At 38.1% G+C, this 18,585-nt stretch overlaps 1 protein-coding gene across 1 annotated transcript; it reads left to right on the top strand.

Annotated features, from left to right (window-relative positions):
- The first annotated feature begins 221 nt into the window (after nt 1–221).
- Nucleotides 222–18,377, top strand: LOC106131313 (G1/S-specific cyclin-D3). The gene is made up of 5 exons (XM_013330376.2): nt 222–728; nt 3,626–3,847; nt 11,621–11,783; nt 15,297–15,418; nt 15,722–18,377. The coding sequence occupies exons 1-5, from the start codon at nt 501–503 to the stop codon at nt 15,899–15,901; spliced, it is 915 nt and encodes a 304-aa protein (XP_013185830.1). The 5' UTR covers nt 222–500; the 3' UTR covers nt 15,902–18,377.
- Nucleotides 18,378–18,585: the final 208 nt, after the last annotated feature.

Below are 18,585 nucleotides of genomic sequence, written 5' to 3'. Positions count from 1 at the left end.
TTTTCTATTTTGTAATGATGGCCTACAAAGGGTAAAAATTTATTTATATATATCATAGCTACAAAAAATTCTAGAAAGCTTTTAAGGGAACTTAAGATACTACTTATACATTATTTTATTTTTCGAATAAGTATACATAAGTCGGTAATAAAAGATTTGACTTACAAAATGTTGTTACCTAAGTGGAAAGAGAAGAAAATAGTGAAGTGGGAGCGAGCAAGTGTTATGTATTATTATTTGAACATCGAGGGAGAAACCTGCGTGCGGGCCTCAACGGCTCCGCCTCCCCGCGCTCCTCCCGCCACCCGCCGATCATATGTTCGACGGCCGGCGCACACCACACTGGCCGCTCAGCCGCTCACTGCGACTCGGGCTCTCGTCGCTGTCGCATTGAATTGTAGCCTAGCTTCACACCGCCGCTCACGCACGATCAGCTGTTCACGCACTCAGTCTGTCAACACCGCGAGACCAACCGTCAATAAGCCGCAGTGCGGTGTGAGATGGAGCTCCTGTGCGCGGAGCGTGTGAGCAGTAGCAGCAGCGAAGGCCCGTCGCGAGCTGCGCCGGCGCCGGCGGCTGCACACGACCCGGTGCTGCTGCGGCGGCGCGTGCTGGACAACCTCCTGCGCACTGAGGAGCGCTACGCCGTCACCGCCAACTACTTCGACACCGTGCAGCATGAGATCACGCCCCACATGCGACGCCTGGTCACCGAGTGGATGCTAGAGGTGAGCGCACCCGCGCCGCGCCGCACCCACACCGCCGCTCCACCCGCGCGACCCGAACGTTCGCCATTTTGTCGCGTTTTCCGGCCACGTGTAGGTACTCACCTTGCTCGTAGCAGCACGAGTGGCCCTTGTATGTCTTCGCCACGTTACGCTCTTGGAAACCATAGGTGCCTTACCATGCCCGAACCCCTTGATTCATAACTTCTACTTGACGCCAAAAAGCCAAATTGTGCAGTGTTGTATTCGTGTTCTCAGCAGTGTTTGATCAATAAATCTTGGTAAGTGTATTCGAATCCGGCGTTCATTTAGCATTGTTTACATGATCAGCTGATTGCAACATAATTTTCTCTTATTGGAATCTTGTTAGATGATTAGGTGCGAAAGTAGTATTGATGCAGTTTTAATTGTCACTATAATCACGAAACGAAAATATCTAGGTTTAGATCGTAAAATTGTAAGGTCATAAGTTCCAGTTTAGATTAGGTACTAAAAGGGGCCCCAAGGGGCGCGGGCGGCGGCGGTCGGCGACCGATGTGACTTGCTCGTTCTATTTGAATAATCAGCTGATTTTGACACACAGCTGACGCCGGCCGGACGGGCATTTTATCTGTGTATAGTACTCATTCCTTTTCAGTCTGTATTGCATGATTTCATTAATCTTAATTTGGTATTTTTAAAAATGTTATTTCTACGGGATACCTACCTTCTAACGTAGGTAAAAACGAATGATTCTATTTTATAAACCACGAAACAAATACCGGATTTACGAACTTTTACTTAGCGTGACAATACCTGTAGTGCTATGTAGGCAATGATACGAGTATGATAAGTACAATACGTAGATAATCAGCTGTGAGATGCGTCGGGCTGAGGCCACGTGGAGTCGGCACAAAATGCGCGCCGGCGACGCGCGCTGACGTCATTCCAAGAGTAGACGGCGCAGGCGCATGCTTGTTGCCTTGTTGCTACTCCGTGAAGCTCTGCGATGCGAACACCTCACCTAAACTAAACCAGTCGCATACCACGTTTCAGCACAAGCAGACCGAAACGATCCTCACTCTTGCCTGTAAGGTCAATGACATTTAACTTGTAGGTACTCGCCTCTATGTTACTTGGCTTGCGCAGATAGTTTTGTGCTTACCAACTCGCTTAGCGAATCAAATCTTAAGTATGTATGGAATCGGTTCTTTTGATACCTAATGATAAATACTAAAGTTTTGGTAGGTGTCGATTGTTGATTAGATCTTCGTCGTTAAGGTAGGTAGGCCTAAATTGATAATCATGCCGGTTTTGCTACATCACTACTAGGTTCGACCCCCAGCGTGCAAGTTTATATTTTCATAGATCCGCCCATGGTTCAATTCCTATTTCCTCCATTTGGGCTTTGGTCTGGCCTCAATTTGATCATTAAGTGTTGGAAGTTATAAGATTGCCGGTTCGTTCAGATACCTACCTATATATTATTGTGTTTTAAGCACAAACTTACTATGGCATGTGATGAACAATTTATTACCATATGACTCATCGTAGGTAGGTACCTACCCATTCACTGATCAAAAAAAATGTTCTGAAGTATCTTCCTAGATAGGTACTAAGATAAAGCAAAAACCCGACTTTCGCAAAGTTCCGTAACCTTAACTAGGAACTAAGTTTTATAGGAAGTCGCACATACAAAACGTCATTTCGTTTCCAATTCAGTTCAATTCTATTGTTGCATGAGAACCGTGGCTTACATCCGTTAACAGCTCACGAGCGTGAGACCAGCTGATATAAGAAGGCAGCAATAAGTACATAAACATATTTCATGAAGCTGCCATTCGAAGATATGAGAACACATCCGAGACTCGCGTTACATTAGTAGGTACCTAATGCAAAATATCGAAGTGCAGAAGGTAAACTTATATTTTTTAAACAAACTCGTGCTTGCATAATATTTAAATCTGCTAATAAATTTCAATAAAGATTTGAGTTTATCCCAGGGCCCAGAGAGTTCAAAATTAAAAATTTACATTTATCCAACTTTAGAATGTAGGTATTTCTTCTAGCGCGCCATATCTGACTTTTTTTAATTTGTTTTCTCATTCATCAAATATCCTGCATGAACCCTTATGACTCGGAAATAGTGACTATATTACTATGACTTTGGAGATACCGCGCACCGTGCGAAACTATGCGCGGATTGCAGGGACCGATCTCATTTAAATCAAATTAATGATAACCGTGTCCTCCCATGACTCTTTACATTTATTGGAGTGTTTTCCGATTTTCCTGCTGTTGAAATCTAAGGGCTAGTTCATAAGGCTTTTCATCTTATCGTTATTACATTTAGCCAAATATTTTAAGAGTATTAAGCCGACATTACAACTTGATCATGGCGAAGCACCCAATGGTTTTTAGTTGATAAACTGAAAGTAATAAAGTGCCCATGTTTTGGCAAGGATCGTATCCATTATTGACTTGAAGTCAGTTATATTTGAGATCTGACTTAAATGTTAGAAGTCCAAATTACCAAACAAAACATTTACCCATAATCAAGAAACATAACAAGAAACAAACTTAAATTACATTAAAACAACCTATTTCGAACAATAGCATTTAATATACTTGTATTTATGAAATTTCTTGTAAGTAGCTTAGCGGTCTAGTTAGAACTGAGAGTTAGAAATAGAAATGTTACAGTACTTAAAGGAACATAAGTTTAGCCTGATAAGAAAAGCAACTGCAGGAAAGCAATGTTGTATTTATCGCAATAATTTATATATAGGTTATCGGGAATTCCGGACGATAAACCGACTTGGCCTGGGTGCGGCGGTACGCAGTAAGAACTGGCCGTTACTTTTGAAAAATTTGTTTTAACACTTTTGACTTCAATCGCTAACCCAAGTGTTCTTTTACAGGTGTGTGAAGACCAAAATTGCCAAGACGAGGTGTTTCCCTTGGCTGTGTCATACCTCGACCGGTTCCTTAGCGTGTGTAGGGTGGGGAAGAGTCAAGTTCAGCTGCTAGGCACGACATGCCTGCTTCTAGCCTCCAAGTTAAGAGAACCCGGGTCGAGATGTCTTGGAGCAGACCTCCTGATCTTCTACACGGCCAACAGTATCACTCTAGCAGACCTTTGTGTGAGTGACCTTTTGTTATTTACCGCAAGCTACTCTTATTCTTTTTTCACCAAAAAGTGAATATTCTAGGCTATTTGTTGAACTTTTTTGAGAGGACAATGGATATATTTTTTTTGGAAGAAAAAAAAGCTTCAGATCAGCAGTGGGACATGGATGGCTGATGGGGTGGGATTATTATTTGCAAAATGAACCTGGAGGATCTTCTTGATGAAAAAATAATTCAATGCAAATATCATTGAATTATTTTTTCTTTTTGATATTAAATTTGGTAAACAAACAGATGTAACCCAGCTTACAATTACCAGGGCTTTTACAATTATGTTTTTTAATACATAGTATGTTTTAACGACGGCATGGTGATGGTGTTGCTGCACGCCAACACGCTCTGCTGAGCTCCGTTGATAACGAGACGTTTTAATGAACTTTCTTCGTCGCGGAAACAGCTGATTTCTTTAACCGTGCATTTCTTGCAACCGCTTTTTGCATTGCGCACGGGCAATGATTTTACGAAGCACTTCAGCGCTTTCCTATCGTTCTCTCGCCTGATTTCTAAATCATTCGCCGTCTGAACATCCGTGAGATGTTGGAATTCCAGATTTACGACGGTACGTTTATCATCTCAAAAAATACCTACATCTGGTTTCTGAGAAAATATGTTATCTACGTGAATCTTAAGTTTCATGCTAATTGCCGAAAATGGTTATCAGTATTCGGTATAGATATTGGTAATTGAATAACGTTGTAATACTTCTGTTTATCTTTTGAATTAGAGCATTACAACCTATTTAGCTCTATTCGCCAAACAAAATGTTTCTAAGCTATTTTCTAACATCACATGGAGACCTATTAATAATTCTGATATAAATAAACTGTTTTCTTTGCATTTGGTTCCGACCGTCACTAAATATAATTGTAACCATTCATCTACTATTGCCCAACTTATATCGGTACCTGATTACTTACTTACATTTAAATTGCGTTTGCATAATTTGTCGTCTATAAAATTTAGTTCTTTAAGTTATTTTTATTATAAACTATTAGTTGTTACATTCTATGTAATGTTTTCCTCTTGGGTATTTACTAGACAGACACCGATACGAAGTTGAAGTCTAGTTTAAATTTATACTGCGGTTACTTCTACCAAAATTGAAAATATCTTTCATACCACACGTTTGCTTCGCGGTTTCTCGGTACTTTTCTGACATTGTTTGTAATGAGCTTACTCGCAACATTTATAGATCCACTGTGACAAAAACAGGTCGTGAGAAGCAGCCTAAAAGTCTTCCTCCTTGTTAGGTACATTTCCTAATCTCTACGTGGGGTCGGCTCATTATGTTAGTTCCGAAAGTCTTCTTACCATTTACCACTCTTCTCGGCACATTACTAACATTCGTTTCTTAAAGTATTCTGTCACTTGCCATCAAAGTGTCGCCGTAAAAATATTTCCAATATTTGCATTCGTTCACGTAATGTATTCGGCATTCGGTGCATTTCGGCGCGGCGCGGCCACCCGCCGGGGCCCCGGCCCCGTAGATAATAAGTGCACGCCACATCTTCAAGCGGCATAAACATATGCGACCTGTTTCTACCTACAAATGCATTCTTATGCACTTGTGGAACAATGCTTATTTACTTTACGTACTTATATATTATGGAGAAATGAATGTGGATGAAGTGTAAGAAGTTTGTTGGGATCGTGGCACGTAACCTCTGCCTATCACTAAATAGGCGTAACAATATATATGTATATCTACAATAGGCTAAAACCCATACGATGAGTAATATTGACGGGAAAGGAATAATTGGAGCGATTCAGGAAGTTCAATTATTAGGTACCTATTTATGTGAAATTAGTACCTATAGGTAGATGTCAGGCGGCGAGGAATGCGGTGAGCTGTTTGAGGACCCGCGTACACTGTCCCCTAACGAGCGGGCCTTCTCGGAAGACTCCGCGCGGGCCCGCGTTGTAATCAGACCAATTACAGCCGAAACGCCGCCGCTTATTTTTTCTCACGCCGCCAACCGCATCTTACAACTTCGCCAATAAATGATATTGCACATTCAATTTAGTATTTTCAGTTGAAGCATAATAAATGGCGTCGCGAACATATGTAGCGATACGTAGTCACACGCGTACATGTGCCGCTCTGACTCATTGCAGGCATGTTAGATATCATTAATGTAATTTGAGTTTTTCCAATCGTTCGTAGGTATGTCTTTGTAAATCTTTATTTTACATAACAATCCACTTTCCCTTTTAAACGAAATCATTGTTTCCAATAAAACCTGCTAATTGATATTAAAACTCAACACATTATACACACATATTAGGTTTTACTATAAATTTATTTTAACTACGTTACCTTAATATCACATGACTTAATTAGATAGAAAATTTAATAAATATCTCGTAGAAATCATTCAATTCCTATACATATTTTTTTCGTTGAACCAACGTCGTAGCATTTTCGTAGAGGGTCTACGAGATATCGTAGACCGCTTTATTTCAGTGCTTTTAAATTCGTTTGCTTCTATAGAAGATTATTTTTCAACCGCCTTTATGGCTGGGACTGATGGGACTTATTAAGTACTTATACTGGATATTATCGGACACAGTACGCACACTAGTTGCTTGTGGCATAATAGTTGTGATAAGTTCCGATACCAACCGACCGTGTGCACAGTGCAGCGCACAACTTCCGGCGGGCTGTAAGTTTCTATTGAGTTTTTCTCCAATATCTGCATTTTAATTATCGTTATTTACATACATTATCTTGTTTCCATGCATGTTCCGCTCGTATAATGCAGGTTTATTAAACATGCCATGAGCTTGAATCGTCTGAGGTGTTTGTTACTTCCCGTTACAAACATTATCGGTGATAAGCTGTGCAGTTTTACATAGGTACCTATATGAAATCTCACATACATCTTTCGCTTCATTCCATTCAGCACTCTCTTGTGAATTCCTCAGATTAGTGTACGCTTGACCTAACCTTTCGCCAGGACGCAAAGAACTTATCCTTTTTTTAATTTTGATATATAATGGTGACCCGTAACACAGGATCTTCGGAGCCTAGCACGGGCACCAGTCTCCACTCCTACATGTTTTGAATTATTTAAAAAAAAAAAAAATAATTTAAATAAACTTTCGCAATACCCCTTTAAGCACATGTAGAAAATAGGTGATGAGTGAATGATTGGTTTGATTGAGCAGGCCGTCTGGTCGGCGCGCTCGATGGCGCAGCCCCGAGCAAAAAGAGCTCTGGCATCCGAGACCGAGCCCGGCTAATATTGGGTTCCCGGCGAGTTCCCGCGCCGCCCGACCATAAAACCTCGCGCGTTCTCACATCCACACTCTCGACGTAAACGTTTATTATAATTGAAGCATAAGTTTACGACCCGCGGTGCCAGTTTGACAAAAGAGAAAATTCAATATCGCGTCGCTTAAATAGTGGCTGGTCTTGCCGAATTACCCGAATTTCTGTGTCGTTAACTGACTTTCTAGAATAGAATAGAATAAATTAAATTGGGAAATTCCTTTCTTTTTATTATTATATATATTATATATTATATATTCCAAAACTTAGGTAGATTTCAACGGTCCAATGCATAGCCACCATGATTTCATTTTGTGTTGCCTCCATGAAATCCATTCTACTGTAGCTAGTCAGGCTATCTATACAGTAGATTAGGCTTCGTTTGCCTTTTCTTTCAATATTTCTAGACTATTTTCTGCTGTTCTACAAAATACTAGTATTAAATACAACATTGTTATAGGCATAAGGGATTTAAGTTTCGTTTAAACTATAACGTTACATGTATTCTATTCACAATTTTCTATGTTGGCTGTAATGGAACATATGATTACAATTTTATTGCTCAGCATAAAGCAGTGAAGTAGTGCGCGCGGTACCGTTCCCGTTTTTATCTTTGTCGGTCGTCACCGATAAATGTAAGAGGTTGTTAAATACTACCAGCAGCGAATAGTTCCGGGTAAACCGAATCAATAACATGTTCTGATTATGGTGCACAACAACCTATGTTGTTCTTATATTCTTGAGTTTTGTAATTCGCGCATAAAGTATTCTTAGATTTCTATTGTTAGTGCTGCACTATGTACCTACATTGTTACGCAATCTTGACGTGTCTATATCAAAGAAAAACAGCTGAAAAAACAGAATTTGCTTTAGTGTAGTAGCAGATTGTCTCAAATTTGACCGCAAATTATTGTTAAGGTCATTATTATTAATAAAAGAACATGTGTAATTTCACATGTAGATTCATAATAAAAATGAATTGTTAAGATTCGATTAACGTAAAAGTTAATTTGGTTTGTTGGTTGCCATTTGAATCTTATACTCGCTTAGCCATAATATATCAGTAAAGGAAATGAAATCTGTTGTTTAGAATATGAGGAATGAGAATGAGCATATTAGCACGGCGTTGTTTGCCGATCTCACGGCGAACCCTTGTTTCCGGCGCAAGAGCAAGGAACTTCCCCGATCTTACATCAACATCGGCAGAGCTTACCTGTTCCGAACAAATACTTCCACTCTAACAAGATTAGCATTTTTAGTTCAAAGATTCAATTAGTTATTAAACGTACAAGAAAACTATGCAATTGTGAAAATATCATAATGTTATCAGCTTGAGCCACCTACTTTCAGATAGTAACTGTGTTTGATTTAAATAAAATATAACCTCTACCCTGTTACAACGCTGAATTCACAATGAATTAGATAGTTTTAGCAAATTTAACTATTTCCAACAACGATTTTTTTTTTTAATTTCATATAAGTCTATTAATCGGAGCAATGTATTCTCTTGTCCATATTTCTATTCGAAGTTTGGATAGTTGTGAGGTTCACGTTGTTGAAGAAAATGCTGCAGTGCGGTTTTTTACTGATTCTTCTGGACAGACGCTTTGGAAGCGGTAGTAAACTTAGTTTTAAGTAATTTATTTGACTTCAACCAATGTTGTAAAACCAAAATATATGACAATTATTAAGTGATATCAAGTGTCCCATAACAATCAATAAGAGAAACGTGTGTGTGATCACACCATAAATATATTGAACGTTGCAATAATTGAAGGATATAAGTCGAAAGGACCAACGATGGTAATAAAATTCCAACTGGTTGGACAACTCTGCGTACTATGCGGGAGGCGGCGAGGAAAGAAAAAATGAAAATTTTGTGGTTAGTCGCGGAACGCAGCCCAGCAACTTCTGACTCGACTGTCCATGAACGTCTACTCAGTCTGATGCTTTTCATCGATACAATAACCTTTTAAATTCACTCAACAAAGAAACACTTCTTGAATGGCTGTAATGATCTACACTTTGTAAGCGTTAAAAAACCAATGACGTTTAGCTGGAATTCGCTGATGATAACGACTTACGTAATTCTTTGCAACATTTTGCATGCCTTACACGTTTTGTTCGCAACTTTAGTATTCAACGCTTACTTGTTAAGTTTCCGACTGATAACTATCATAGTTGGATGGGATCTGAGAGAACATTGTAATGCGGAAAAGACACCCATCGTTGACTGCAATTTGAAAAATGTAACTAATTTTTACGTAAAATCCTAACCATTTATATTCGTAACAAGGATACCGGAAAATCTGATACATTATGATCTCATACATACAAGAGAGACAAATAGTAAAGATTTGACATGTTTTCATGCCAATTGCAACATTTAATAAATCTGGAATATTCCACAGTTGTTTTGTCCCAGGAACGCAGCCACGCGACACCGAGCTTATTGTTTGGTTCTAACAGCGACGCAGTCGCACCTTTCGTTGAAATTGGAATAAGCATGGGAAAGCAAAGTGGAATTCAGCAAACATGTACCGGGCACTGGTCACCGAGAGCTGTTTGCATAGTTTGCTTTATTGGCTGTGGCTGAAACTCGTCGGCTGCGGCCCACCCGACCTCTTCTAATGAACACTGCTTGGAATTTTACGAGCTGCATTCCATTCGTCTCAGGTTCAATACATACCCACGCGCACGTTCCCATCGTCTCGCCTTTTACCCACAGCTGATTATGGCTTTAATACAACAGACGATGTCATATAAGAAAGGAACACGGTCAATAAATAACGAACTAGCAGATAAGTGTAGATATATCCGTCTGCCATCGCGTGCAGCGGCATCTGCGGTGAATGCTTTATGAGCGCATTGTTTTCGAAGAGCTTTTCAACCGGTCGCTTCGACATTTCTACGAAAGACCGAATCTTTTCATTTCGCGGTCGACCCGCATACCACCACATCGTTAACTCTCTGCTGTCCTTTTGTTGTATCTTTCACTTACAGCTGACTTGTATTGCCTAGGATTATTATTTTACAGACGCCTAAAAATCCTTATATCAAACTGCATGTGTTGACGCTACAATAATGTTGCTCGTACTGACAATCGGCCCGATTTCAACTCCCAGTGATGAGACTTGATTCATTCATAAACTGCGTATTGAAAACCAACAGATCCTAAACACATCATCATGTCAACCGATAACAGACTCTAACTTTAAGTGGTTAAGATAAGAATTTGAATGGTAGTAATGGTATTTGTCGGAGTACCGCACCCGCGCCCGACCCCGGCGATTGAGTTAAGTAAACATGGAGTATTATCTGTCAACGAACATGCATCGCTTTTAGTATGAGTGTTTTGCTATACTTGAATAATCAAGTTATTCATAAAATTAACCGTCATGATATCAGTCGGTATTGCGTTTTTGTGAATGTTAATTAATTTAATCTAGGTCAACTTACAGCTGTCAACAAAATAAAACGATAAGATAAACGCGTTGAACTCGCGTGAAAGTCAACTTTTGTCATGAAAATTTTACATTCTGTGTTTCTCGCAAAGTAGGTACTTAGTTTCTCTGTTACCTACATAACTGGTAATTTATTCTTATAACAAACAATCGATATTACAATAGAATTCTGATGCTATGTGACTCCTATTCCATTGTGTAAGATTATCACGAATTGTATTTTATTTGCAAGAGCAACAACTATCGTGGAACGTCTTTCTTTTTCCTTTTCTAAATATCTGGCAAACAAATATTTGTTTTAAAAGCATTGGACACGTCCAGCTTCCATATTATATTATTTTAGTCAGTTGGCCAGTTTATGAATAGATTAATAGTTTCCACGTCTGATTGCACACATCTGAACAATGTGGGACCGAGCCTACCTACGCACCGTTCCTGGAACTGCATTGAAATGCCACGTTTACAATTGAACTAAACAATGTTTGTTCCAAATAATAGAATGAAACAAACTGTAACCAATAAAACTAACAACTGTTATAAAAATGTTTGTTTGTAATATCTTCATTGCATAAAAATTTACACTGTAACAAGAAAATAGTACATACTTATAAAATAAACAAATGAGAGTAGTAGTAAGTAGTAGTACTGACTACTAGACTAGTCAACAATCTTAAGAGAAATGCACATGAAACTTTAAATCGTGCGTTTAAATAAAAGATTTTGCAAAACGAAAACAATAAAATATAAGGAATATGAAAGACTAGCGGCCGGCCACGGTTTCGCCTGTTGTAGTACGAATTAGCTCATAACACCCGAACATACATAATGTTCCTTTTTAACGGTAAATGTATTTTTATGATCTGTTCAGTATTTCGAAGATTAGTAGTAGTAAAAGCAAATGATCTAAGCTACAAATTTTATCTACCTATTAGTATTGATAATGCTATTTAGGTACTAATTGGTAGTGTTTGAAAGTGAAATGTTTGTTGCAGCATTGGGAGCTGCTGGTGTTGTCGAAGTTGAAGTGGGACGTGGCCGGCGTGACGGCACACGACTTCTTGCCGCTGCTGCTGTCGCGGCTGCCCCTGCGGGGGTTGGTGGATACACACATGGTGCAGAGGCACGCGCAGACCTTCATCTCTCTAGCAGCTAACGGTAAGATTTTAAACTTTGTGACCGTCCGTTATTAACTCAAAAGTCAAACATTGGGAAAAGTTTTGTATTTGTGCGATAAGTATGAACGACATTATTTGATGATACTAAAATATAATTTCTTTATTACTAATTTCCAAGGGAAGGGATACTCCGCAAGGGGTATAGACGTGATTATAAGTATGTCATGTTTCTAAATTCCAAAAATCTGATATCAAGTGAATAGAAACCGGCAATGGTGCGGCCTTGTTTGCCGTGGCAGACGATAATTAGCATCTTGATAGCACATCACGTCACGACAATGCGGAGCCGGCGCGCTTTCCTCGTCATGTCACTGAACCTTTTTGCTCTTTCACACGAATCTCATTGAAAAACTAGTTGTCTATTACGTACTGTCTGGTAGGTATTTGATGATGTTCATGTTGTTAAAAATTGGAAGGTAAAGATTGCAGTCGGTTTGCGAAAATATTCATCAGACTTACATGGGCACTCCATACTTATTAATGAGTGAAAAATAATGTTGCATTGAATAATATTGAATGCATTGAAACCATATTCAAAGAAAAGGTGAGGAGGCTGCGGGTGTGAAACGCGAATAGGTTTGTTTACAGTGAGGGTAAAGTGAGGTTCAGGCTGTGTGTGTCCTGGCGGCGCCTCCCACGCGGCTCGCCAGAGCGCATTCCAGCACGCCTCGGGACTCCCCGCCCCGCCCGACACCCCCCCGCAACCCTCATGGGATCATATGTTTTTGTGCAACGGTTTTTGTTGTTCGCCGCCGCCGTCGTCTTGTTTTTTTGCTCAAGAAGTTCCACTCTTTTATTTCAGTTGCTCAAAGGATATCATCTCTTACTTGTCAGCCAAAGTTAATGCAATTTACATTTTATGGCTTGTACTAATTTGCATTTCAACACTTCTCTTCTGCTGGAAATCAATCGCCTTTTTCGTTTGCTAGTTCCGATCGGTCGGTAGTTAATTTGTTATCATAAACATTACTATTCTATAACCGTATAACATCGGTTACGATGTGTTGGCTTGTTCCCCTCGAGCCACGAGACCGTGTCGCAGAGGAACACCGCAATATTGTGCGAGCCCGCATTATGTATCATTATTTGAATGGCACAATTTACTCTGGAATCATAACTCGCTGGGATATTAAATTTGTAATGAGTTCTTTTAAAGCTGACATTTTTCGCACTGTTCCACCGTTGGAGGTAAATTATAAGCTTTTTTTTAAATAAAGTTTGATTGAGTCGGGTTTCTTCAGTCGGAAGGAGTAAAATGGGAATCTCTGGCGTGAAGACGTTTGTTTGCGGGCCGAAGTTTGAGTTCGGATGGGTAGTGATCACACGTGAACTATTATGGTGGCGAATATCGAATAGTCATCAGCAGCGTGGGGCCGCCCGGGTGTTTGTTCCGGTAGGCACAGCGATGCGGCCTCGCGGGAGCGTTCACCTCGCGAATAGCGCCGCCGCGCCGCTCGTCTGTTACCACATTACTAGCCCATGTTCAAGGGCAGTGCGATCATTATGTCACTGCTGATGGCTGCCAAGCCCTATCAACATAGCGATCCTTTGATCAATGTACATTTACAACTTTTATTTTAGACGATTCGAAAAAAAGCCTCTTCAGGCCGAATTCGAAACTTGTACATTAAGATACGCATCTGATCCCGTAGTAGTAGAGCGTGATTTAATAATTAATCTTCATTTCTTTTTAGATTGTTTATCACACAATGAGCAGTCATTATAAAGTTATTTTGCAAAGGAGGTAATGTCCCCGTCTATTATCGTAAAGAGCTGATCACGTACCTACCGACTAATTAGGTTCCAATGGCACCGCATCCGCTGCATGTGTGTCCTATGAATGCTTTGAAAGCATAGTATGACTATGTCAAGAACTCAAAGTTAATGTTAATTAAGTCGTCTACTTAACGCAAATTTGATATGACTTCTAGAGACATTTGAGACTTGAAACTGAACGTGTCTGCGTCGCCCAATTGAACGGTAGTTGTGCATTTTGATACTCAATGCACCAGCGAGGCGAAGCCAGAACTTCTCTGTTTGATTAACATCAGATTATGCAAATGCTCCTAGTGAGCGGCCGCTCTCGTTGTGTCGTTCGTTTTTCGTTCTCTCTGCCCGTTCCTCTTTATCTCGGGAATGCCGACATGGGAATTAAAAAAAAATATTTTAAATGAACTGAAAGCGTGTTCGATATCCATACATTGGTCGGTATAATGGGATCTACTTAATGATGAATGGAGGGCCCTTGAAGCCTTTTCGTTTTGTGCACGTCCTCATGTCTCGAAAGTGGCTGTGGTTTCGCGCATTGCTTCGTTGTGTGCTCTTATGGAAGCGTGGGAACGTAATTTAGTACATTAAACTTTTTATATTACTCTACTAATACTATACGTTTGGCATTATGATAACTGTACCTACCAAGTTTAACAAGATATGAAATCTAAACAAAAGAAATTTGAATAGGTAAATACTTATAACTAAAACGCGCAATGGCCCAAAATGTATATGTGACAGTAAAATTGAAAAAAATCCTCCTTGAAATGTATATCCGTGAATAGAGCTATTAGCTATTTTATAAAAATACCCCAATAAGTTTGAAATAGTATCCCAATAATGCGAACAATGCCTTAATGGATGTTTTATGAGCACCATTTTAGTATGCATTACCATTTCTTCATATGTCCTCATTAATACAGTGCTCTCTTGTCATTCCACATAATTAAACATTTCAAGTGTTTTTCTTGAATAAATGAGAAATCCAAGTCCAAATCGGTGCATGTATAGGCAGTGTACGGACTCGTAAGTATAATGGGTTCGCCAAAGCCCGTGAGAAATATTCGAGTGAATCGCGTTGCGCTTGCGCTGGCGCAGGCTGGAATGCGGTCGCCGGGGCGGCTGCCGGCTCCTTTGACGCTCGCCAACCTTCCGAGAGGGGCGAATGGGTGACTGGACGAGGGAGAAAGCAACATTTCTTTGTCTGATCAAACCTCTCTTCTAATAAACAAAACCGAAGAAATGCGAGTGAAAATTTACTCAGTAACTTATTTATTTTCCCAAATGATTAATACGTATTTTGCTGTTGAATACTATCAATTGTTTTTCTTTAAATTGAACTGCAATATTCGCATATAATTATGCATGCATGTAGGTCTTGTAATAAATTATTAAAGGTTAGCTATGAACTAAGCAGATAACGGCAGTTAATCCTTTGAAATACCTAGTAAACCATTGGCCATGATCCTATTTACTGTGATAAATTCGCTTATGTCAGTCATATATTAGACCCAATTAAATTAACAGTTTAATTTCAACATAACATAATCTGTTTTGTGCTGTTTTGTACGTTTTACTCTTATAATGCAATAAAGAGTTTAATCTATCTAACATGCTGATGAACAAAAAAGAAATCGAAATATAAGTAGAGTTATATACCCTGAAAAATGTGTTTCAAATTAATTATAGTATCTGAACTATCTAAACGTTTTTTTCTTTACAGATTTTACGTTCACACTGCAGTCTGCAAGCACGCTGGCGGCGTGCGCCGTGGCGGCTGCGCTTCGCGGGCTCGGCCTGGATGGCCAGCTGCAGCGGCTCCATGAACTCACGCGCATAGACTTGGTACGTTTGACGTTCAACATTGAATGTTGTATTTTTTTTATATAAACATAATAATAATGTAATATATAACATTTTTAGACAACAGATAGCACACGAAATTTCGTGATAGAATCAAAAAAAATAAAAATAATCAATAATAATAATCTTGAATAATCACAGAGAGAATATAATTAATGCGAGATCACTATAATCTATTGGCAGTAATAATCTCTAAATGGGTTTTTTACATACAGTAAGAAAATTACGAACAACCAGGAAGACTTTCAATTAAAAAATATGATTAATATTCATAAATTTTTACAGGACTGCCTCCAAACATGCCTGGAACAAGTCGAGCAGATGGTCAACAATATGATTGAGGAGCGCGGTTTCTCCGACCCAAACGGCCAGCGCAAGGAGGCGGCAGGCTGGACCCCCCCTCCGCAGGACAAAGTGCACAGTAACGCCGCCACCCCCACCGACGTCCGAGACGTACACTTCTGAGCATTTGTGCAGTGTCCGAACTATTCCTTGAAAATGCTTTAATTACGGTGCAGTACGAAAATACTTTAAACTAGAACATTTAGTTAAACGTGCATCCGTGATAAAACTACAAAGACTGAAAAATACGTGTCTAAAGTAGTTAACTACTTCTTGAGTACGTAGTATAAGCCCGAATATGGATAAGTCCTACAGTAAATTTAATGTACGGTGAAGATAACTTGAGATAAGATTTAAAGCAACTGAACTTACAATGTTGCGCCAATCTAATATTGCCTATTTTATAGAAACAAAGTTGTCTTCTTTCGAAAAAATTAATTGCGCGACATCCTTTTTTATCTTGTTTTCATTTTTATTGTTTAATTTGAATCGAAGTTATCTTGACCGAAACCAACACATGTATACCACCAGCGCCGGAGCGACCACAGAAACTTTCTCTGGACACGCCGGCAGTTCTAGTTTACGCGGTTCTAGAAATTACAATCTACCTCTTAATCATATAAGAAATATAATTCAGTTCCACTTTTTAAGTGGCCGTTATACCTATATACCTTGTTGTTAATAAAATATTATATCCCATTTACAAATTCAAATTGCAGTTAAGTAACACCTAGGACCACAAGGGACCAAAGTTAGTTCTTTTACAATGATTTCCCTATTGACAATAAACTGAAATTTTGTTATTTTCGTATTTTATAATGATTATTTTTAGTGATGATAGCAGGACATTATCATTTTTAGTTGACTGAATTCCTAATCATAACATTATTTTAGGGCAAAACAAATTGACATGAAATCAAGTTTCGAATCACATTCTACCTTTTGAGAAGAATATTTCATAAAATATCAACATTCGCAAATAAATTTAGATATAAACTTATTGATTCAGATTCAATTTATATCTGGGGAAGGCAATAAATTACGCTTTTACTTGTAAAAATACAACTAACATTATGTTCGCATGTTTACGTGCTACAGAGCTAGCTATAATTAATTTTCCTTCTCGTTTATATCCACATATGACTACCAACATGTATCTACATACCTACAAATATTATATTTTTGAGTATCTGCTTATTTTCAATTTTATGATTAGGTAAACTTATTTATTCCTTTTTGAAAAAAATACCAAGAATAGGTTTTAACATTTTGTGATAGTGTAAAAATGTTGTTCGAACTTCGTATCATAGTCACTTCCAGTCATAATATGTTAATTTAGAAGTAACTATGTTAAGATTTCTTTGAGTTAATACTAGGAAAAATTATAAAAAAAATGTGATTGTATTGGATAAGACATTTAAGATAGTATTTAGTCATAAAATTCATTATCGTTCCTATATTTGCAACCATTGGAATTGTAATATGCAATAGTCATGTTCCGTTACTTTGTACTTAAACCAGTTTGTATAAATTTCGAGTTCATTTTAATAAATTGTGATATAATTTCATTTCTAAGTACCTAATGCTTTTATATACTTTAAGTACAGAGGGCGTAAGTGTTTTAAGTGAGTCCTAATTTATGATCAGTTATTATAAGTATATAGTTTTAAGGTTTATAGTGACATTGATTAGGTGCTCGCATTACGTAGAACAAGAATCATGGTCTTCCAATAGTTTATAGAGGACGGCGGGCAGATATTATAAGATACATGACAAGCCCGTCCTCCTAGAATTCCTAGCGATCTACAAATTGTGTAAATATTTATGATATAATGTAAATAAGAATTTATAGCTCTGTACGCATGTGGTGCCATAAGTAACACTACTATAAAGTATTTTATAAAGCAATACATTTAAATGTATAAAATATTACTTATATAAATATTCATATCTTATTTTTGTACCCAGGCGCCAACAGCCTAGTACATTTTGAATCGTTAATGAGCGTGGGGAATGTTTGATAATATAGAGAAGTCGCAGCGCAAGTATAAAACATAATTTGAACTTATTCTAAGATATATTTTATGTTCCTAAAGCTGCGGCGTTCAGTTTTTGGTTGTGGCATATAATGTCTTATTAAGGATAGACATTCGAAAATTTTTCATTGAAAATATACGTTTAATTAAATATTGTGTAAATCTTTGTGGGAAAAATATACGCATTACAAGTTAGTCTTAGTTAATGCTTACTTTTGGCTTTTGGACTGGCTTTCTTTAAATAGTATAGTAAGAAATAAGTGTCGTTTTTAAATTACGAAGTATAAAATTAAGGTAAAAAATTAATAGTTCTCCTGTGATGTAAGAATCAAGGGGCTTTTTTGCGCCGAATAGCAGTGATTTTTATTATTGTATAAATTAAAACATCATATGAGACAAAAAACTTTTTCAAGAAATAATCTACGAGACAGTAGTATCAAAATGAGCACATTGTGAATGATTTGTGATTATTATTACATTAGATTGCCGTTTCATTAAATGCTAGTTACTATGTTGAGATGTAAATATGAGAGAAAACACAATAAAATTATTAAAAATCGGAATGCCTTTATTTATTACTTTAACTGTCGAATGAACGGGCCTATATGTATAGTACTATTTCGACGTAAGTACACTCAGCAAGGTTAAAATCTGAACGAGCAGATAAGAGTTTTCAAGATTTCCAATTTCACTATCTATTATTTTATAAAATATAAATGTATATCCACTATTTGCTTATTTTACGGAGTAATCGATCCACTTACGATAAAG

This window comes from Amyelois transitella, chromosome 6 (assembly GCF_032362555.1).
Source record: "Amyelois transitella isolate CPQ chromosome 6, ilAmyTran1.1, whole genome shotgun sequence".
Taxonomy (NCBI): Eukaryota; Metazoa; Arthropoda; class Insecta; order Lepidoptera; family Pyralidae; genus Amyelois; species Amyelois transitella.
The sequence above is the reverse complement of the archived record's forward strand: the minus strand, read 5'-3'. Positions and strand labels throughout refer to the sequence as shown.

Coding starts and splice junctions, on each gene's coding strand:
- LOC106131313 (XM_013330376.2), top strand. CDS start 501: ATGGAGCTCCTGTGCGCGGAGCGTGTGAGCAGTAGCAGCAGCGAAGGC. Junction 11,784..15,296: donor CATCTCTCTAGCAGCTAACG/GTAAGATTTTAA, acceptor TTTTCTTTACAG/ATTTTACGTTCACACTGCAG. Junction 15,419..15,721: donor AACTCACGCGCATAGACTTG/GTACGTTTGACG, acceptor AAATTTTTACAG/GACTGCCTCCAAACATGCCT.